At 41.1% G+C, this 23,575-nt stretch overlaps 1 protein-coding gene across 1 annotated transcript; it reads left to right on the top strand.

The window, feature by feature from the left end:
* The first annotated feature begins 4,411 nt into the window (after positions 1-4,411).
* On the top strand, positions 4,412-22,763 carry LOC311099360 (NACHT, LRR and PYD domains-containing protein 3-like). Its single transcript, XM_084140077.1, has 9 exons — positions 4,412-4,599; positions 5,572-5,726; positions 6,170-7,956; positions 9,686-9,850; positions 13,335-13,570; positions 18,143-18,299; positions 19,771-19,923; positions 21,449-21,534; positions 22,521-22,763. The coding sequence occupies exons 1-9, from the start codon at positions 4,532-4,534 to the stop codon at positions 22,708-22,710; spliced, it is 2,997 nt and encodes a 998-aa protein (XP_083996203.1). The 5' UTR covers positions 4,412-4,531; the 3' UTR covers positions 22,711-22,763.
* The last annotated feature ends 812 nt before the right edge of the window (positions 22,764-23,575 follow it).

Here is a 23,575-nt window from a genome sequence, read left to right as displayed (position 1 = left end):
TGTTTGAATCAATTGCAAAGACATTGGCAACTTTGTATTTGTATTCAACTTTGTTCTGAATTTATTGGATTTTGCAAAAAAAAACATTTGTCTCTCTAAAATGAAGCCATTAATTGATCGATTTTAAAGAAACACATGTCTGTTATTGAACAACCCCCTGCCATGATTAGCTAGTGAGAAAACACAACCATTTATTTGATCATTTCTTTAAACAATAGAAGCTAATTTACGAACATTTCTGAAAATGGATATATAGCGTTTTGGAATGAAACTCTTCTCATGTTTCCCCATCTGAGCTCAGAGTAGATGAGAGATGTAATGTTTGTCTCTGTTGTGTTGAAGCACAATCAAGCAGGAGAGACCAGCCTCCCCTGTACCCAGCTGTGTGTCCATGAAGAGTGACCGGTCTATGGAACCTCCTATAGTGTTTAGAGAGGGAGACTTTTCTACTTATAACGCCAAGGTAGTGGGTTCGATCCCCGGGACCACCCATACACAAAAATGTATGCACGCATGACTGTAAGTCGCTTTGGATAAAAGCGTCTGCTAAATGGCATATTATTATTATTATTATAATCCATAGGCTAATCCTTTTTTCCATTTTCATAGTCCTGAAACAATATTAAACTAACACAACATTCCCTGTATGTGTGTGTGTGTGTGTGTGTGTGTGTGTGTGTGTGTGTGTGTGTGTGTGTGTGTGTGTGTGCACTCCCTGGATGAGGAGATGTAATCTCTATCCTGATTGCCTAGTCACTTTTACCCCTACCTACATGTACATATTACCTCAACTACCTGGTACCCCTGGACATTGACTCAGTACTGGTACTCCTTGTATATAGTCTAGTTATTACCTCAACTACATGGTACCCCTGGACATTGACTCAGTACTGGTACTCCTTGTATATAGTCTAGTTATTACCTCAACTACCTGGTACCCCTGCTCATTGACTCAGTACTGTTACTCCTTGTATATAGTCTAGTTATTACCTCAACTACCTGGTACCTCTGGACATTGACTCAGTACTGGTACTCCTTGTATATAGTCTAGTTATTACCTCAACTACCTGGTACCCCTGGACATTGACTCAGTACTGGTACTCCTTGTATATAGTCTAGTTATTACCTCAACTACCTGGTACCCCTGGACATTGACTCAGTACTGGTACTCCTTGTATATAGTCTAGTTATTACCTCAACTACCTGGTACCCCTGCTCATTGACTCAGTACTGGTACTCCTTGTATATAGTCTAGTTATTACCTCAACTACCTGGTACCCCTGGACATTGACTCAGTACTGGTACTCCTTGTATATAGTCTAGTTATTACCTCAACTACCTGGTACCCCTGGACATTGACTCAGTACTGGTACTCCTTGTATATAGTCTAGTTATTACCTCAACTACCTGGTACCCCTGGACATTGACTCAGTACTGGTACTCCTTGTATATAGTCTAGTTATTACCTCAACTACCTGGTACCCCTGCTCATTGACTCAGTACTGGTACTCCTTGTATATAGTCTAGTTATTACCTCAACTACCTGGTACCCCTGGACATTGACTCAGTACTGGTACTCCTTGTATATAGTCTAGTTATTACCTCAACTACCTGGTACCCCTGCACATTGACTCAGTACTGGTACTCCTTGTATATAGTCTAGTTATTACCTCAACTTCCTGGTACCCCTGCACATTGACTCAGTACTGGTACTCCTTGTATATAGTCTAGTTATTACCTCAACTACCTGGTACCCCTGGACATTGACTCAGTACTGGTACTCCTTGTATATAGTCTAGTTATTACCTCAACTACCTGGTACCCCTGGACATTGACTCAGTACTGGTACTCCTTGTATATAGTCTAGTTATTACCTCAACTTCCTGGTACCCCTGCACATTGACTCAGTACTGGTACTCCTTGTATATAGTCTAGTTATTACCTCAACTACCTGGTACCCCTGGACATTGACTCAGTACTGGTACTCCTTGTATATAGTCTAGTTATTACCTCAACTTCCTGGTACCCCTGCACATTGACTCAGTACTGGTGCTCCTTGTATATAGTCTAGTTATTACCTCAACTACCTGGTACCCCTGGACATTGACTCAGTACTGGTACTCCTTGTATATAGTCTAGTTATTACCTCAACTACCTGGTACCCCTGCACATTGACTCAGTACTGGTACTCCTTATAGCCTCATTATTATTATTTTATTATTTTACTATTTCCTTTGTTTATTTAGCTACTTTTTGTTTCTTTTTAACTAAATTGTTGGGAAAGGGCTCGTAAGTAAGCATTTCACGGTAAAGTGTACCACTGTTGTATTCGGCGCATGTGACATACAATTTCATTTGATTGAATTTGAAGGTCATGCGTAAAAACATGTAATCAGGTCGAGCAGTCGTCTTACGCCGAATGGTCGTCTCACGCCGAACTGCGCATGTGCAGGCCGTCAAATCAAAGGCACTCCTTCCATATAAAGTTGTTTTTGACTAACATGAAAACGTGTCAGTTTGTCACTTTCACGAGGTTGAAGTAATAATGTGTTCAACTACTAAAGACAGAACATTTATACAATGAACAAATCAATCCAAATTAGATTTGTCACATGCTCCTAATACAACAGGTGTAGACCTTACTGTGAAATGCTTACTTACGAGCCCTTAACCAACAATGCTGAGTTAAAAAATGTTTTACTAACAACAAAGGAATTCATTTTTACTTCTTTGACTTCTCAAACCCTAAACCCTGGCCTGGTCTGCTTCATATGTGTACCACAATTGTATTTTTTTTTTACATCAGCAGTTGTCACAAAGTGCTTATATAGAAACCCAGTCTAAAACCCCAAACAGCAAGCATTGCAGATGTAGAAGCACGGTGGCTAGGAAAAACTCCCTGGAAAGGCAGGAACCTAGGAAGAAACCTAGAGAGGAACCAGGCTCTGAGGGGAGGCCAGTCCTCTTCTGGCTGAGCTGGGAGGAGATTATAACAGTACATGGCCATTAAGTACAGATCGTTCTTCAAGATGTTCATAGATGACCAGCAGGGTCAAATAATAATCACTGTGGTTATAGAGGGTGCAACACGACAGCACCTCAGGAGTAAATGTCAGTTGGCTGTTATAATAATAATAATAATATGCCATTTAGCAGACGCTTTTATCCAAAGCGACTTACAGTCATGCGTGCATACATTTTTGTGTATGGGTGGTCCCGGGGATCGAACCCACTACCTTGGCGTTACAAGCGCCGTGCTCTAACAGCTGAGCTACAGAGGACCACATAGCCGAGCATTCAGAGGTCAAGACAGCAGGTGTTGTAGAGAGAGAGAAGGAGAGGGAGAGAGAGAGAGAGAGGGTCGAAACAGCAGGTTCGGGACAAGGTCACACGTCTGGTGGAGCATGTATCAATACTGATAGGATCAAAAGAAGGGGACCTCTGCTCTCGGATCAGTTTTCTCCATTAAAATCTTTCCTTATAATTATAATTATTTCACAATGCTGACCACGGATCAGCTTCTAGAAAGATATTACTACCTACGGGTGCAAATATTGAGGTAGTTTATTCTAATGCTTACTGTCACGATCGTCAGGGAGAGACCAAGGCGCAGCGTTGAATGCGTACATATTTATTAATAGAATGATCACACGATCAAAACAACGGACGATAACGTGATGTCTACGGTTTTAACACAAACCAAATAAGAACAAGAAACCACAAACACAAAGTGAAAGACAGACAGTTAAATATGGCTCCCAATCAGAGACAACCAGCTGACACTCGTTGCCTCTGATTGGGAGTCACTCAGGCCAACAAAGATAGACAACGACTAGAACCTAAACAAAATAAACACCCTGGCTCAACATACGAGAGTCCCCAGAGCCAGGGCGTGACACTTACACAATAAAAATGCACTAAATCACAGATTTGGCACATCATTGTTCACATGTTAGGCTACACATCATGAAATATATTGAGACAAATTACAGACAGTAGCCTACAAGTAGCAAAATAAAACTCAATATATTGAACATTGAATATATTCCAATATGATTGAAATAGGTCTATAGCCTACTGTTTATATTGTAATGCAGTCATCTCGGTTTTCATTTGAAGCAAATTTTTATACGTCCCTTGTTTGAATCAATTGCAAAGACATTGGCAACTTTGTATTTTTTATTCAACTTTGTTCTGAATTTATTGGATTTTGCACAAAATAAACATTTGTCTCTCTAAAATGAAGCCATTAATTGATCGATTTTAAAGAAACACATGTCTGTTATTGAACAACCCCCTGCCATGATTAGCTAGTGAGAAAACACAACCATTTATTTGATCATTTCTATAAACAATAGATGCTAATTTACTAACATTTCTGAAAATTGATATATAGCGTTTTGGAATGAAACTCTTCTTATGTTTCCCCATCTGAGCTCAGAGTAGATGAGAGATGTAATGTTTGTCTCTGTTGTGTTGAAGCCCAATCAAGCAGGAGAGACCAGCCTCCGCTGTACCCAGCTGTGTGTCCATGAAGAGTGACTGGTCTATGAATCGTCCTATAGTGTTCAGAAAGGGAGCCTTTTCTACTGAACAAAGGTAAGAAGAACTCATGGGTCATGGTCAGTGAGTTAAACAACACTGTCTCTAGTCATTTCTCCTCTCCCATTTTCCCATTTCTTTTAGTTGTTTTCATAATCCATAGGCTAATCCTTTTTTCCATTTTCATAGTCCTAAAACAATATTAAACTAACACAACATTCCCTCCCTGTGTGTGTGTGTGTGTGTGTGTGTGTGTGTGTGTGTGTGTGTGTGTGTGTGTGTGTGTGTGTGTGTGTGTGTGTGTGTGTGTGTGTGTGTGCACTCCCTGGATGAGGAGATGTAATCTCTATCCTGATTGCCTAGTCACTTTTACCCCTACCTACATGTACATATTACCTCAACTACCTGGTACCCCTGCACATTGACTCGGTACTGGTACTCCTTGTATATAGTCTAGTTATTACCTCAACTACCTGGTACCCCTGCACATTGACTCAGTACTGGTACTCCTTGTATATAGTCTAGTTATTACCTCAACTACCTGGTACCCCTGCACATTGACTCAGTACTGGTACTCCTTGTATATAGTCTAGTTATTACCTCAACTACCTGGTACCCCTGCACATTGACTCAGTACTGGTACTCCTTGTATATAGTCTAGTTATTACCTCAACTACCTGGTACCCCTGCTCATTGACTCAGTACTGGTACTCCTTGTATATAGTCTAGTTATTACCTCAACTACCTGGTACCCCTGCTCATTGACTCAGTACTGGAACTCCTTGTATATAGTCTAGTTATTACCTCAACTACCTGGTACCCCTGCACATTGACTCAGTACTGGTACTCCTTATATATAGTCTAGTTATTATCTCAACTACCTGGTACTCCTGGACATTGACTCAGTACTGGTACTCCTTGTATATAGTCTAGTTATTACCTCAACTACCTGGTACCCCTGCACATTGACTCAGTACTGGTACTCCTTATAGCCTCATTAGTGTTATTTTATTGTGTCCTTGTATATAGTCTAGAAGACTTTGAGAGTCAGAAGCAGGATAAGGAAGTGGTGGATGCTGAAGATGAGAAGCAGGAGAGCAGTGCCAGAGAGGGGGCTCTGAAGATCATACTGCACGTCCTGAGGAAAATGAACCAGAAGGAGCTTGCTGACACACTGGAGAAAAGTAAGAGCTGTCTGCCTCATGTTGAATGCTGTTTTAGAACATTTAAAAGCTGTAGCTAAAGTACAGCTAAAGTAGCTGTGTAACTCAGTGATATTGTAGCAGCCTTAACACAACACCTAGTGACCTCATCAAGTAGCAGCAGGGATGTGTTGGAGAGAGAGAGAGAGAGAGAGCGAGAGAGAGAGAGAGCGAGAGAGAGAGAGCGAGAGAGAGAGAGCAAGAGAGAGAGAGAGAGAGCGAGAGAGAGATAGAGAGAGAGAGAGAGAGAGAGAGAGAACCAATACTCACACCAGTCTGTAATGCATTATGAAAACATTTACACATTTATACAGTCAGTTAAGCGAAAAAATGATTATAATTTAAAATGTCATAACAGTCCTAGAATACTGTAGGCTTTAAATCAGACGTAATATTAATATCATCTGTGTTATTTCTTCATTCAGATGAGCTTGCTGTGATTTGCCAACGTGAACTCAAATCTAATCTAAAGAAGAAGTTTCAATGTGTATTTGAGGGGATCGCTAAACAAGGAAACCCAACACTTCTCAATAAGATCTACACAGAGCTCTACATCACAGAGGGTGGAACAGGAGAGGTCAATAATGAACATGAGCTGAGACAGATTGAGACAACAACCAGGAAACAAGCAAGACCAGAGACTGCAATCAAATGTAACGACATCTTCAAACCCTTAACTGGACAAGACAAACTTATCAGAACTGTGCTGACAAAGGGAGTCGCTGGCATTGGAAAAACAGTCTCTGTGCAGAAGTTCATTCTGGACTGGGCTGAAGGAAAAGCAAATCAGGATGTCCAATTTGTATTTTCATTCCCTTTTCGGGAGCTGAATTTGATGAACGTGGATAAACACACTTTGATTGAACTTCTCAATCACTTCTCAATGGAAACCAAAGAATCAAGAATCTCCAACTACGACAAGTACAAAGTTCTGTTCATCTTTGATGGTCTGGATGAGTGCCGACTGCCCCTAGACTTCCAGAAGAACAAGATCTGTTGTGACGTCACAGAGTCAACCTCAGTGGATGTTCTGCTGACAAATCTCATCAAGGGAAATCTGCTTCCCTCTGCTCTCCTCTGGATAACTACCCGACCTGCAGCAGCCAATCAGATCCCTTCAGGGTGTGTTGACCAGGTGACAGAGGTACGAGGGTTCAATGACCCACAGAAGGACGAGTATTTCAGGAAGAGATTCAGTGATGAGGACCTGGCCAGCAGAATCATCTCACACATAAAGACATCAAGGAGCCTCCACATCATGTGCCACATTCCAGTCTTCTGTTGGATTTCTGCAACAGTCCTTGAACACATGTTGAAACATAAGAGAGAAGAGATGCCCAAGACTCTGACTGAGATGTACTCACACCTTCTGGAGTTTCATACCAAACAGAAGAATGAAAAGTATCTTGGGAAAGAAGAGACAGGTCCACACTGGAATAAAGAGAGCATTCTGTCACTGGGAAAACTGGCTTTTCAACAGCTTGTGAAGGGCAATCTGATTTTCTATAAAGAAGACCTGAAAGATGCTGACATTGATGTCAATGAAGCCTCAGTGTACTCAGGATTGTGCACACAGATCTTTAAAGAGGAATGTGGGCTGTTCCAGGACAAGGTGTACTGCTTCGTGCATCTGAGCATTCAGGAGTTTCTGGCTGCTGTATATGTGTTCCTCTCATTCATCAACAACAATGAGAATCTAATGGCCAAACCTCAGTCAACGTCCAGCAACTTTTCTGTGAGGATCAGACACAAGCGTAAAGTTACTTTCTACAAGAGTGCTGTGGATAAAGCCTTACAAAGTGAGACGGGAAACCTGGACCTGTTCCTCCGCTTCCTTCTGGGCCTCTCACTGGAGTCCAATCAGAAGTTCTTACGAGGTCTACTGACAAAGACAAGAAGCAGCTCACAGAGCCATGAAGAAACAGTGAAGTACATAAAGGAGAAGATCAGGGAGAATCCCTCTCCAGAGAGGTGCATCAATCTGTTCCACTGTCTGAATGAACTGAATGACCATTCTCTAGTGGAGGAGATCCAAAGCTACCTGAGATCAGGAAGTCTCTCAGAAGAAGAACTGTCACCTGCACAGTGGTCAGCTCTGGTCTTTGTGTTGCTGACTTCAGAAAAGGAGCTGGATGTGTTTGACCTGAAGAAATACTCCAGATCAGAGGAAGGTCTTCTGAGGCTGCTGCCAGTGGTCAAAGTCTCCAGAGCTGCTCTGTGAGTACATAAAATGACATTTAAGTACTAATCATCAGGAAGAAATATTCAGTTTAGAGAAAAATATGTATTATAATATGTATATAATATATATTGAAAAACATATTGAATCAGTGCATTGATGCTCACATTAGTATAACAATATGACCATACAATTCTAGGAGACGGAAGATGAATCTATATGTTGTTTAAGAGAATAAACCAAATGCATCTGCCATTGTCCTTCTACACTACTGGTGTTAAATTAACAGTTTGTGAAATCTTGATGATCTCTCTGTCAGGCTGTCAGGCTGTGGAGTCACAGAGGAAGGCTGTGCTTCTCTGGTCTCAGCTCTGAAGTCAAACCCCTCACACCTGAGAGAGCTGGATCTGAGCTACAATCACCTGAAGGATTCAGGAGTGAAGCTGCTCTCTGCTGGACTGGGGAATCCCCACTGTAAACTGGAGACTCTGAGGTCAGTATTCCTGTAGTTGGTCAACAAGTGATAACTGTTCACCAGATCCACATGTGTTTACCAGGCACACATAGTCCACACCATATGTGTTTGGACAGTGAAGTTTACAGTTTTAAATTTGGTGCTATGCTCCAGCATTTTGGATTTGAGATATAATGTTTCATATTAGGCAACAGTACAGAATGTCACCTTTTATTTGAGAGTATTTTCATACATATCTGTTTTACTGTTTAGAAATGAAAACACTTGATGTGTCTAGTTCTCCCATTTGAAAAAGTTGTAATAATTTGGACATATTCACTTATATTGTATTAAAGTAGTCATAAGTTTAGTATTTGGTCCCATATTCCTTACTCACAGTGATTACATCAAGCTTGTGATTCTACAAACTTGTTGAATGCATTTGCAGTATTTTTTGGTTGTGTTTTGGATGATGTTTTTCCCAATAGAAACTGAATGGTGAATAATGTCCTGTCATTTTGGATTCACTTCACTCTGTAACTTTCTCACTCATTGTTATTCATGATTCATTCATGATTTTTCTTCATCAAGTCATCATCAGTATTAATTTAGTAGTGTTTAGAAACATGTTATCTACTCACTTAGACAGAAAATTACTCCAGTCATCATCCACCATTCAGTTACTATTGGGCAAAACATAACCCAAAACACAACCAAAACAAACTGCAAATGCAACCAACGAGTTTACAACCAAATACTCAACTTTTGACTACTTTAATACACTATAAGTGAATTGGTCAGAATACTTATGACTTCTTCAAATGGGGGACTAGATACATGAAGTGCTTTCATTTCTAAACGGTGAAACAGATATGTATTAAAATATCCTCAAATAAAAGGTGACATTATATACTGTCACCTCATATGAAACATTTGATCTCAAATCCAAAATGCTGGAGTACAGAGCCACATTTAAAATGTTAGCTTCACTGTCAAAATAGAGATGGTGTGGACTGTATACTCAATACAATCTAAATCTGATACCTCACTGTCTGTCTTTGGACTGATACTGCTTTTTAAACTGCTCTGGTCAGTCTACTCAAATATTCGTACTATACATTTTTCTATCTACAAGCAATACTTTGATAATTTGTCATTTCTAATAATGATACATTAATATATGAATAGATATGGCAGGTTTCAGGACACTGATATATCTGAATATGTTGAAAAAATATATACTGCCACTATTTTCACCACCAAAGAATAGCAGTGTGGTTTTAATATGATTTGACTCTTTGCAGGCTGTCAGGCTGTCTAGTCACAGAGGAAGGCTGTGCTTCTCTGGTCTCAGCTCTGAAGTCAAACCCCTCACACCTGAGAGAGCTGGACCTGAGTAACAATGACCTGAAGGATTCAGGAGTGGAGCTGCTCTCTGCTGGACTGGGGAATCCCCACTGTAAACTGGAGACTCTGAGGTCAGTATTCCTGTAGTTGGTCAACAAGTGATAACTGTTCACCAGATCCACATGTGTTTACCAGGCACACATAGTCCACACCATATGCGTTTGGACAGGGAAGTTTGCAGTTTTAAATTTGGCGCTATGCTCCAGCATCTTGGATTTGAGATATAATGTTTCATATTAGGCAACAGTACAGAATGTCACCTTTTATTTAAAGGTATTCATAAATATATATTTTTTACCATTTAGAAATGAAAGTACTTTATGTATCTAGTTCTCCTATTTTAAGTCGTAATTATTTGGACAAATGAAATTAGTCAAAATTTTAGTGGGCTACCGAGTGGCACAGCGGTCTAAGGCACTGCATCTCAGTGCTTGAGGTGTCACTACAGACCCCCTGGTTCGATTCCAAGCTGTATCACAACCGGCCGTGATTGGGAGTCCCAAAGGGCGGCGCACAATTGGCCCAGCGTCGTCCGGGTTTGGCTGGTGTAGGCCGTCATTGTAAATAAGAATTTGTTCTTACTTGACTTGCCTAGTTAAATAAAAATACGTAAAAGTGTTTGGTCCAATATTCTTTGCGTGTAGTGATTACATCAAGCTTGTGATTCTACAAACTTGTTGAATACATTTGCAGTTTTTCTTGGTTTTGTTTTAGATTATGTTTTTCTTAATAGAAAATGAATGGTGAATAATGATTAATTGAGTAGTGTTTAGAAACATGTTATCTACTCACTTAGACAGAAAATTACTCCAGTCATCATCCACCATTCAGTTACTATTGGGCAAAACATAACCCAAAACACAACCAAAACAAACTGCAAATGCAACCAACGAGTTTGGGACCAAATACTCAACTTTTGACTACTTTAATACACTATAAGTGTCACGGTCGTGTGAAGGAATTGACCAAGGCGCAGCGTGTGAAACGAACATGGTACTTTATTTAGTTAAAGCACGGAAAAACAAGAAACACGACTAGTGAAGTCCACAGTCAACCTGACTGAAACGGAAACAAAAACCCACAACCCCACAGGAAAACATACAGAAATAAATATGGCTCCCAATCAGAGATAACGAGCCGAACAGCTGACACTCGTTACCTCCGATTGGGAGTCATTGAACAAACCTAGAAAAACAACAACCTAGACACCCAACATAGAACACAAACACATAGACTGCACACACCCTGGATAAACAATAATGAGTCCCAACACCAGGGTGTGACAGTACCCCCCCCTAAAGGCGCGCACTCCGGGCGCACCAGCATACAGTCTCGGGGAGGGTCTGGGTGGGCGTCTGTCCACGGTGGTGGTTCTGGCTCCGGCCTAGACCACCACCCCACCATAGTCACTTCCCGCTTATGTAGCCTCCTCCAAATGACCCCCACCGGTTTAAGGGGCAGCACCTGACTAAGGGGCAGTACCGGACTAAGGACCAGCACCGGGATAAGGGGCAGCACCGGGCTAAGGGGCAGCACCGGGCTAAGGGGCAGCACCGGGCTAACGGCCAGCACCGGGATAAGGACCAGCACCAGGCTAAGGAACAGTACCTGACTAAGTGGCAGCACCGGACTGAGGGGCAGCTCCGGACTGAATGGCGGATCCTGGCTGGCCGGCTCTGGCGGATCCTGCTGCTCATGGCTGGCTGACGGATCTGGCTGCTCATGGCAGGCGGAAGGCTCTGGCTGATCCCGTCTGGCGGAAGGCTCTGGCTGATCCGGTCTGACGGAAGGCTCTGGCTGCTCCTGTCTGGCGGAAGGCTCTGGCTGATCCTGTCTGACAGAAGGCTCTGGCTGATCCTGTCTGGCGGAAGGCTCTGGCTTATCCTGTCTGGCGGAAGGCTCTGGCTGATCCTGTCTGGCGGAAGGCTCTGGCTGATCCTGTCTGGCGGAGAGCTCTAGCGGCTCCGATCTGGCGGACGGCTCTGAAGGCTCATGGCAGACGGGCGGCTTTGTAGGCTCTGTACAGACGGGTAGTTCAGACGGCGTTGGGCAGACGGACAGTTCAGACGGCGTTGGGCCGACAGGCAGTTCAGGCGCCGTTGGGCAGACGGGCAGTTCAAACGGCGTTGGGCAGACGGGCAGTTCAGACGGCGTTGGACAGACGGGCAGTTCAGACCCCGTTGGGCAGACGGACAGTTCAGGCCCCGTTGGGCAGACGGCAGACTCTGGCCGTCTGAGGCGCACCGTAGACTTAGTGCGGGTGGCCGGAACAGGCCGGGTCGGGCTGGCGACGCGCACCGTAGTCTTGGTGCGGGTGGCCGGAACAGGCCGGACCGGGCTGTGGAGACGGATAGGAGGCCTGGAGCGAACAGCGGACACCACCCGTCCTGGCTGAATGCCTACCCTCACACACTCTGTGTGAGGCATCAGCACAGGACGTACAGGGCGGTGTACCCCTGGCCTGGTGGCCTCCTGGATACTCCCCCTTTTCTCCTCCGTCAGCCCCGTCGTCCATGCCGTGTGCCCCCCCCTAAAAATTTTCTGGGGTTGACACACGACCCTCTGACGATGAACCTGCTGCCGCCGATGCTCCTCTCTCGCCAGGGCCTTGATCCTTCCCCAAGGTCCCTTGCCTCCGAGCATGTCCTCCCAGGACCACGATGTGCCCACCTGGGCCATCGCCAGCCTCTCCATCTCTTTGCCCGGCGCCTCCTCCCATGTCCAGTCACCTTGCTCCTGGACACGCTGCTTGGTCTTTCTTTGGTGGGTTTTTCTGTCACGGTCGTGTGAAGGAATTGACCAAGGCGCAGCGTGTGAAACGAACATGGTACTTTATTTAGTTAAAGCACGGAAAAACAAGAAACACGACTAGTGAAGTCCACAGTCAACCTGACTGAAACGGAAACAAAAACCCACAACCCCACAGGAAAACATACAGAAATAAATATGGCTCCCAATCAGAGATAACGAGCCGAACAGCTGACACTCGTTACCTCCGATTGGGAGTCATTGAACAAACCTAGAAAAACAACAACCTAGACACCCAACATAGAACACAAACACATAGACTGCACACACCCTGGATAAACAATAATGAGTCCCAACACCAGGGTGTGACAATAAGTACATTTGTTAGAATACTTATGACTTCTTCAAATGCGGGGACTAGATACATAAAGTGCTTTCATTTCTAAACGGTGAAACAGATATGTATGAAAATACCCTCAAATAAAAGGTGACATTATATACTGTCACCTCATATGAAACATTTGATCTGAAATCCAAAATGTTGGAGTATAGAGCCACATTTAAAATATTAGCTTCACTGTCAAAATAGATATAGTGTGGACTGTATACTCAATACAATCTAAATCTGATACCTCACTGTCTGTCTTTTGACTGATACTGCTTTTTAAACTGCTCTGGTCAGTCTACTCAAATATTCGTACTATACATTTTTCTCTCTACACACAATATTATGATTTTTTCTAATAATGATATATATATGGCAGGTTTCAGGACACTGGTATAAATGAAAATGTTGAAAAAATATACTGCCACTATTTTCACCACCAAAGAATTGCAGTGTGGTTTTAATATGATTCTTTGCAGGCTGTCAGGCTGTCTAGTCACAGAGGAAGGCTGTGCTTCTCTGGTCTCAGCTCTGAAGTCAAACCCCTCACACCTGAGAGAGCTGGATCTGAGTAACAATGACCTGAAGGATTCAGGAGTGAAGCTGCTCTCTGCTGGACTGGGGAATCCCCACTGTAAACTGGAGACTCTGAGGTCAGTATTCCTGTAGTTGGTCAACAAGTGATAACTGTTCACCAGATCCACATGTGTTTACCAGGCACACATAGTCCACACCATATGTGTTTGGACAGTGAAGCTTACAGTTTTACATTTGGTGCTATGCTCCCGCATTTTGGATTTGAGATCAAATGTTTCATATTAGGTGACAGTATATAATGTCACCTTTTATTTGAGGGTATTTTAATACATACCTGTGTTACTGTTTAGAAACTTTATGTATCTAGTTCTCCCATTTGTATATGTCGTAATAATTTGGACATATTCACTTATATTGTATTAAAGTAGTCATAAGTTTAGTATTTGGTCCCATATTCCTTACCTGCAGTGAATACATCAAGCTTGTGATTCTACAAACTTGTTGAATACATTTGCAGTTTGTCTTGGTTGTGTTTTGGATAATGTTTTCCCCAATAGAAACTGAATGGTGAATAATGTCCTGTCATTTTGGAGTCACTTGTTTTTTAAAGATTTCACCTTTATTTAAGAAGAAGAAGCCAGTTGAGAACAAGTTCTCATTTACAACTGCGACCTGGCCAAGATAAAGCAAAGCAATGCGATAAAAACAACAACAACACTGAGTTACATATGGGGTAAAACAAAACGTACAGTCAAAAATACAACAGAAAAGATATATACAGTGTGTTCAAATGTAGTAAGTTATGGAGGTAAGGCAATAAATAGGCTATAGTGCAAAATAATTACAATTAGTATTAACACTGGAATGATAGATGTGCAAGAGATTATGTGCAAATAGAGATACTGGGGTGCAAATTAGCTAAATAAATAACAATATTGGGATGAGGTAGTTGGGTGGGCTAATTTCAGATGGGCTGTGTACAGGTGCAGTGATTGGTAAGGTGCTCTGACAACTGATGCTTAAAGTTAGTGAGGGAGATAAGAGTCTCCAGCTTCAGAGATTTTTGCAGTTCGTTCCAGTCATTAGCAGCAGAGAACTGAAAGGAATGGCGACCAAAGGAGGTGTTGGCTTTTTGGATGACCAGTGAGATATACCTGCTGGAGCGCATACTACGGGTGGGTGTTGCTATGGTGACCAATGAGCTAAGATAAGGCAGGGATTTACCTAGCAGTGATTTATAGATGGCCTGGAGCCAGTGGGTTTGACGACGAACATGTAGTGAGGACCAGCCAACAAGAGCGTACAGGTCACAATGGTGGGTAGTGTATGGGGCTTTGGTGACAAAACGGATGGCACTGTGATAGACTACATCCAATTTGCTGAGTAGAGTGTTGGAGGCTATTTTGTAAATGACATCGCCAAAGTCAAGGATCGGTAGGATAGTCAGTTTTACGAGGGCATGTTTGGCAGCATGAGTGAAGGAGGCTTTGTTGCGAAATAGGAAGCCGATTCTAGATTTAACTTTGGATTGGAGATGCTTAATGTGAGTCTGGAAGGAGAGTTTACAGTCTAACCAGACACCTAGGTATTTGTAGTTGTCCACATACTCTTGGTCAGACCCGTCAATAGTGATTCTAGTCGGGTGGGCGGGTGCCAGCAGCGTTCGATTGAAGAGCATGCATTTAGTTTTACTAGTGTTTAAGAGCAGTTGGAGGCTACTGAAGGAGTGTTGTATGGCATTGTAGCTCGTTTGGAGGTTTGTTAACACAGTGTCCAATGAAGGGCCAGATGTATACAAAATGGTGTCGTCTGCGTAGAGGTGGATCTGAGAGTCACCAGCAGCAAGAGCGACATCATTGATATACACAGAGAAAAGAGTCGGCCCAAGAATTGAACCCTGTGGCACCCCCATAGAGACTGCCATAGGTCCAGACAACAGGCCCTCCGATTTGACATATTGAACTCTATCTGAGAAGTAGTTGGTGAACCAGTCGAGGCAGTCATTAGAGAAACCAAGGCTATTTAGTCTGCCAATAAGAATGCGGTGGTTGACAGAGTCGAAAGCCTTGGCCAGGTCGATGAAGACCGCTGCACACTACTGTCTTTTATCGATCGCGGTTATAATATCGTTTAGGACCTTGAGCGTGGCTGAAGTGTACCCATGATCAGCTCGGAAACCGCATTGCATAGCGGAGAAGGTACGGTGGGATTCGAAATGGTCGGTGATCTGTTTGTTAACTTGGCTTTCAAAAACTTTCGAAAGGCAGGGCAGGATGGATATAAGTCTGTAGCAGTTTGGATCTAGAGTGTCACCCCCTTTGAAGAGGGGGATGACCGCGGCAGCGTTCCAATCTCTGGGGATCTCAGACGTTACGAAAGAGAGTTTGAACAGGCTAGTAATAGGGGTTGCGACAATTTCGGCGGCTAGTTTTAGAAAGAAAGGATCTAGATTGTCTAGCCCAGATGATTTGTAGGGGTCCAGATTTTGCAGCTCTTTCAGAACTTCAGCTGTCTGAATTTGTGTGAAGGAGAAGCGGGGGGGGCATGGGCAAGTTGGAGCGGAGGGTGCAGAGCTGGTGGCCGGGGTAGTGGTAGCCAGGTGGAAAGCATGGCCAGCCGTAGCAAAATGCTTGTTGAAATTCTCGATTATCGTAGATTTATCGGTGGTGACAGTGTTTCCTAGCCTCAGTGCAGTGGGCAGCTGGGAGGAAGTGCTCTTATTCTCCATGGACTTTACAGTGTCCCAAAACTTTTTGGAGTTAGTGCTACAGGATGCAAATTTCTGTTTGAAAAAGTTAGCCTTTGCTTTCCTAACTGCTTGTGTATATTGGTTCCTAACTTCCCTGAAAAGTTGCATATCGCGGGGGCTATTTGATGCTAATGCAGTACGCCACAGGATGTTTTTGTGCTGGTCAAGGGCAGTCAAGTCTGAGGAGAACCAGGGGCTATATCTGTTCTTAGTTCTGTATTTTTTGAATGGGGCATGTTTATTTAAGATGGAGAGGAAATTACTTTTAAAGAACAACCAGGCATCCTCTACTGACGGAATGAGATCTATATCCATCCAGGATACCTGGGCCAGGTCAATTAGGAAGGCCTGCTCGCTAAAGTGTTTTAGGGAGCGTTTGACAGTGATGAGGGGGTGGTCGTTTGACCGCGGACCCGTTACGGACGCAGGCAATAAGGCAGTGATCGCTGAGATCCTGGTTGAAGACAGCAGAGGTGTATTTAGAGGGTAAGTTAGTCAGGATGATATCTATGAGGGTACCCATGTTTACAGATTTAGGGTTGTACCTGGTAGGTTCGTTGATAATTTGTGTGAGATTGAGGGCATCTAGTTTGGATTGTAGGATGGCCGGGGTATTAAGCATATCCCAGTTTAGGTCACCAAGCAGTACAAACTCTGAGGATAAATGGGGGGCAATCAATTCACATATGGTGTCCAGGGCACAGCTGGGGGCTGAGGGGGGTCTGTAGCAAGCGGCAACAGTGAGAGATTTATTTCTGGAAAGGTGGATTTTTAGAAGTAGAAGCTCAAACTGTTTGGACACAGACCTGGATAGTATGATAGAGCTCTGCAGGCTATCTCTACAGTAGATTGCAACTCCACCCCCTTTGGCAGTTCTATCTAGACGGAAAATGTTATAGTTGGGGATGGAAATTTCAGAATTTTTGGTGGCCTTCCTAAGCCAGGATTCAGACACTGCTAGAACATCAGGGTTGTATTGTACAACTTGTATTGTCAGTAAGAATAGAATATGTTTCTGAACACTTCTACATTCATGTGGATGCTACCATGATTATGAATAATCATGAATGAATCGTGAATGATGATGAATGAGAAAGTTACAGAGGAACAAGGATCATACCCCCTCTGTTATTGGTAATGGTGAGAGGTTAGCATGTTTTGTTGTAGCCTCTGTAACTTTCTCACTCATTATTATTCATGATTCATTCATGATTTTTCTTAATCATGGCATCATCAGGATTAATTTAGTAGTGTTTAGAAACATGTTATCTACTCACTTAGACAGAAAATTAATCCAGTCATCATCCACCTTTCAGTTACTATTGGACAAAACATAACCCAAAACACAACCAAAACAAACTGCAAATGCAACCAACGAGTTTACAACCAAATACTCAACTTTTGACTACTTTAATACACTATAAGTGAATTGGTCAGAATACATATGACTTCTGCAAATGGGGGGACTAGATACATAAAGTGCTTTCATTTCTAAACGGTGAAACAGATATGTATTAAAATACCCTCAAATAAAAGGTGACATTATATACTGTCACCTCATATGAAACATCTGATCTCAAATCCAAAATGCGGGAGTATAGAGCCACATTTAAAATGTTAGCTTCACAGTCAAAATAGATATGGTGTGGACTGTATACTCAATACAATCTAAATCTGATACCTCACTGTCTGTCTTTTGACTGATACTGCTTTTTAAACTGCTCTGGTCAGTCTACTCAAATATTTGTACTTTACATTTTTCTATCTACAAGCAATACTTTGATAATTTGTCATTTCTAATAATGATACATTAATTTATGAATAGATATGGCAGGTTTCAGGACACTGATATATCTGAATATGTAGAAAAAATATACTGCCACTATTTTCACCACCAAAGAATAGCAGTGTGGTTTTAATATGATTTGATTCTTTGCAGGCTTTCAGGCTGTCTAGTCACAGAGGAAGGCTGTGCTTCTCTGGTCTCAGCTCTGAAGTCAAACCCCTCACACCTGAGAGAGCTGGACCTGAGTAACAATGACCTGAAGGATTCAGGAGTGAAGCTGCTCTCTGCTGGACTGGGGAATCCCCACTGTAAACTAGAGACTCTGAGGTCAGTATTCCTGTAGTTGGTCAACAAGTGATAACTGTTCACCAGATCCACATGTGTTTACCAGGCACACATAGTCCACACCATATGTGTTTGGACAGTGAAGCTTACAGTTTTACATTTGGTGCTATGCTCCAGCATTTTGGATTTGAGATGGAATGTTTCATATTAGGCAACAGTATATAATGTCACCTTTTATTTGAGGATATTTTCATACATATCTGTGTTACTGTTTAGAAATGAAAGCACTTTATGTGTCTAGTGCTCCCATTTGAAAAAGTCGTAATAATTTGGACATATTCACTTATATTGTATTAAAGTAGTCTTAAGTTTAGTATTTGGTCCCATATTCCTTACCCACAGTGATTACATCAAGCTTGTGATTCTACAAACTTGTTGAATGCATTTGCAGTTTGTTTTGGTTGTGTTTTGGATGATGTTTTTCCCAATAGAAACTGAATGGTGAATAATGTCCTGTCATTTTGGAGTCACTTCACTTGTATTGTCAGTAAGAATAGAAGATGTTTCTGAACACTTCTACATTCATGTGGATGCTACTATGATTATGAATAATCATGAATGAATCGTGAATGATGATGAATGAGAAAGTTACAGAGGAACAAGGATCATATACCCCCTCTGTTATTGGTAATGGTGAGAGGTTAGCATGTTTTGTTGTAGCCTCTGTAACTTTCTCACTCATTATTATTCATGATTCATTCATGATTATTCTTAATCATGGCATCATCAGGATTAATTTAGTAGTGTTTAGAAACATGTTATCTACTCACTTAGACAGAAAATTACACCAGTCATCATCCACCATTCAGTTACTATTGGACAAAACATAACCCAAAACACAACCAAAACAAACTGCAAATGCAACCAATGAGTTTGAGACCAAATACTCAACTTTTGACTACTTTAATACACTATAAGTGAATTGGTCAGAATACTTATGACTTCTTCAAATAGGGGGACTAGATACATAAAGTGCTTTCATTTCTAAACGGTGAAACAGATATGTATTAAAATACCCTCAAATAAAAGGTGACATTATATACTGTCACCTCATATGAAACAATTGATCTCAAATCCAAAATGTTGGAGTATAGAGCCAAATTTAAAATGTTAGCTTCACAGTCAAACTAGATATGGTGTGGACTGTATACTCAATACAATCTAAATCTGATACCTCACTGTCTGTCTTTGGACTGATACTGCTTTTTAAACTGCTCTGGTCAGTCTACTCAAATATTTGTACTTTACATTTTTCTATCTACAAGCAATACTTTGATAATTTGTCATTTCTAATAATGATACATTAATTTATGAATAGATATGGCAGGTTTCAGGACACTGATATATCTGAATATGTAGAAAAAATATACTGCCACTATTTTCACCACCAAAGAATAGCAGTGTGGTTTTAATATGATTTGATTCTTTGCAGGCTTTCAGGCTGTCTAGTCACAGAGGAAGGCTGTGCTTCTCTGGTCTCAGCTCTGAAGTCAAACCCCTCACACCTGAGAGAGCTGGACCTGAGTAACAATGACCTGAAGGATTCAGGAGTGAAGCTGCTCTCTGCTGGACTGGGGAATCCCCACTGTAAACTAGAGACTCTGAGGTCAGTATTCCTGTAGTTGGTCAACAAGTGATAACTGTTCACCAGATCCACATGTGTTTACCAGGCACACATAGTCCACACCATATGTGTTTGGACAGTGAAGCTTACAGTTTTACATTTGGTGCTATGCTCCAGCATTTTGGATTTGAGATGGAATGTTTCATATTAGGCAACAGTATATAATGTCACCTTTTATTTGAGGATATTTTCATACATATCTGTGTTACTGTTTAGAAATGAAAGCACTTTATGTGTCTAGTGCTCCCATTTGAAAAAGTCGTAATAATTTGGACATATTCACTTATATTGTATTAAAGTAGTCTTAAGTTTAGTATTTGGTCCCATATTCCTTACCCACAGTGATTACATCAAGCTTGTGATTCTACAAACTTGTTGAATGCATTTGCAGTTTGTTTTGGTTGTGTTTTGGATGATGTTTTTCCCAATAGAAACTGAATGGTGAATAATGTCCTGTCATTTTGGAGTCACTTCACTTGTATTGTCAGTAAGAATAGAAGATGTTTCTGAACACTTCTACATTCATGTGGATGCTACTATGATTATGAATAATCATGAATGAATCGTGAATGATGATGAATGAGAAAGTTACAGAGGAACAAGGATCATATACCCCCTCTGTTATTGGTAATGGTGAGAGGTTAGCATGTTTTGTTGTAGCCTCTGTAACTTTCTCACTCATTGTTATTCATGATTCATTCATGATTATTCTTAATCATGGCATCATCAGGATTAATTTAGTAGTGTTTAGAAACATGTTATCTACTCACTTAGACAGAAAATTACACCAGTCATCATCCACCATTCAGTTACTATTGGACAAAACATAACCCAAAACACAACCAAAACAAACTGCAAATGCAACCAATGAGTTTGAGACCAAATACTCAACTTTTGACTACTTTAATACACTATAAGTGAATTGGTCAGAATACTTATGACTTCTTCAAATAGGGGGACTAGATACATAAAGTGCTTTCATTTCTAAACGGTGAAACAGATATGTATTAAAATACCCTCAAATAAAAGGTGACATTATATACTGTCACCTCATATGAAACAATTGATCTCAAATCCAAAATGTTGGAGTATAGAGCCAAATTTAAAATGTTAGCTTCACAGTCAAACTAGATATGGTGTGGACTGTATACTCAATACAATCTAAATCTGATACCTCACTGTCTGTCTTTGGACTGATACTGCTTTTTAAACTGCTCTGGTCAGTCTACTCAAATATTTGTACTATACATTTTTCTATCTACAAGCAATATTATGATTTTTTCTAATAATAATATATAAATGGCAGGTTTCAGGACACTGGTATGAATGAAAAAATATACTGCCACTATTTTCACCACCAAAGAATAGCAGTGTGGTTTTAATATGATTTGACTCTTTGCAGGCTGTCAGGCTGTCTAGTCACAGAGGAAGGCTGTGCTCCTCTGGTCTCAGCTCTGTGGTCAAACCCCTCACACCTGAGAGAGCTGGATCTGAGTAACAATGACCTGAAGGATTCAGGAGTGGAGCTGCTCTCTGCTGGACTGGGGAATCCCCACTGTAAACTGGAGACTCTGAGGTCAGTATTCCTGTAGTTGGTCAACAAGTGATAACTGTTCACCAGATCCACATGTGTTTACCAGGCACACATAGTCCACACCATATGTGTTTGGACAGTGAAGCTTACAGTTTTACATTTGGTGCTATGCTCCAGCATTTTGGATTTGAGATATAATGTTTCATATTAGGTGACAGTAAAGAATGTCACGTTTTATTTGATGTTAATGGTGAGAGGTTAGCATGTTTTGTTGTAGCCTCTGTAACTTTCTCATTCATTATTATTCATGATTCATTCATTATTTTTTATTAATCATGGCATCATTAGGATTAATTTAGTAGTGTTTAGAAACATGTTATCTACTCACTTAAACAGAAAATTACTCCAGTCATCATCCACCATTCAGTTACTATTGGGCAAAACATAACCCAAAACACAACCAAAACAAACTGCAAATGCAACCAATGAGTTTACAACCAAATACTCAACTTTTGACTACTTTAATACACTATAAGTGAATTGGTCAGAATACTTATGACTTCTTCAAATAGGGGGACTAGATACATAAAGTGCTTTCATTTCTAAATGGTGAAACAGATATGTATTAAAATACCCTCAAATAAAAGGTGACATTATATACTGTCACCTCATATGAAACTTTGATCTCAAATTCAAAATGTTGGAGTATAGAGCCGAATTTAAAATGTTAGCTTCACTGTCAAAATAGATATGGTGTGGACTGTATACTCAATACAATCTAAATCTGATACCTCACTGTCTGTCTTTGGACTGACACTGCTTTTTAAACTGCTCTGGTCAGTCAACTCAAATATTCGTACTATACATTTTTCTCTCTACACACAATATTATGATTTTTTCTAATAATAATATATATATGGCAGGTTTCAGGACACTGGTATAAATGAAAATGTTGAAAAAATATACTGCCACTATTTTGACCACCAAATAATAGCAGTGTGGTTTTAATATGATTTGACTCTTTGCAGGCTGTCAGGCTGTCTAGTCACAGAGGAAGGCTGTGCTTCTCTGGTCTCAGCTCTGAAGTCAAACCCCTCACACCTGAGAGAGCTGGATCTGAGTAACAATGACCTGAAGGATTCAGGAGTGAAGCTGCTCTCTGCTGGACTGGGGAATCCCCACTGTAAACTGGAGACTCTGAGGTCAGTATTCCTGTAGTTGGTCAACAAGTGATAACTGTTCACCAGATCCACATGTGTTTACCAGGCACACATAGTCCACACCATATGTGTTTGGACAGTGAAGGTTACAGTTTTAAATTTGGTGCTATGCTCCAGCATCCTGGATTTGAGATATAATGTTTCATATTAGGCGACAGTACAGAATGTCACCTTTTATTTGAGGGTATTCATACATATCTGTTTTAGTGTTTAGTTAGGAAAGCACTTTATGTATCTAGTTCTCCCATTTGAAGAAGTCGTAATAATTTGGACATATTCATAACGTGTTGAATGCATTTGCAGTTTGTCTTGGTTGTGTTTTGGATGATGTTTTTCCCAATAGAAACTGAATGGTGAATAATGTCCTGTCATTTTGGAGTCACTTCACTTGTATTGTCAGTAAGAATAGAATATGTTTCTGAACACTTCTACATTCATGAGGATGCTACCATGATTATGAATAATCATGAATGAATGGTGAATGATGATGAATGAGAAAGTTACAGAGGAACAAGGATCATACCCCCTCTGTTATTGGTAATGGTGAGAGGTTAGCATGTTTTGTTGTACCCTCTGTAACTTTCTCACTCATTATTATTCATGATTCATTAAATATTTTTTCTTAATCATGGCATCATCAGGATTAATTTAGTAGTGTTTAGAAACATGTTATCTACTCACTTAGACAGAAACTTACTCCAGTCATCATCCACCATTCAGTTAATATCGGGCAAAACATAACCCAAAACACAACCAAAACAAACTGCAAATGCAACCAATGAGTTTGGATCAAAATACTAAACTTTTGACTACTTTAATACACCATAAGTGATTTGGTCAGAATACTTATGACTTCTTCAAAT

Source organism: Coregonus lavaretus (assembly GCF_964263955.1).
Source record: "Coregonus lavaretus genome assembly, chromosome: 2".
In the NCBI taxonomy this organism is placed as follows: Eukaryota; Metazoa; Chordata; class Actinopteri; order Salmoniformes; family Salmonidae; genus Coregonus; species Coregonus lavaretus.
The sequence above is the reverse complement of the archived record's forward strand: the minus strand, read 5'-3'. Positions and strand labels throughout refer to the sequence as shown.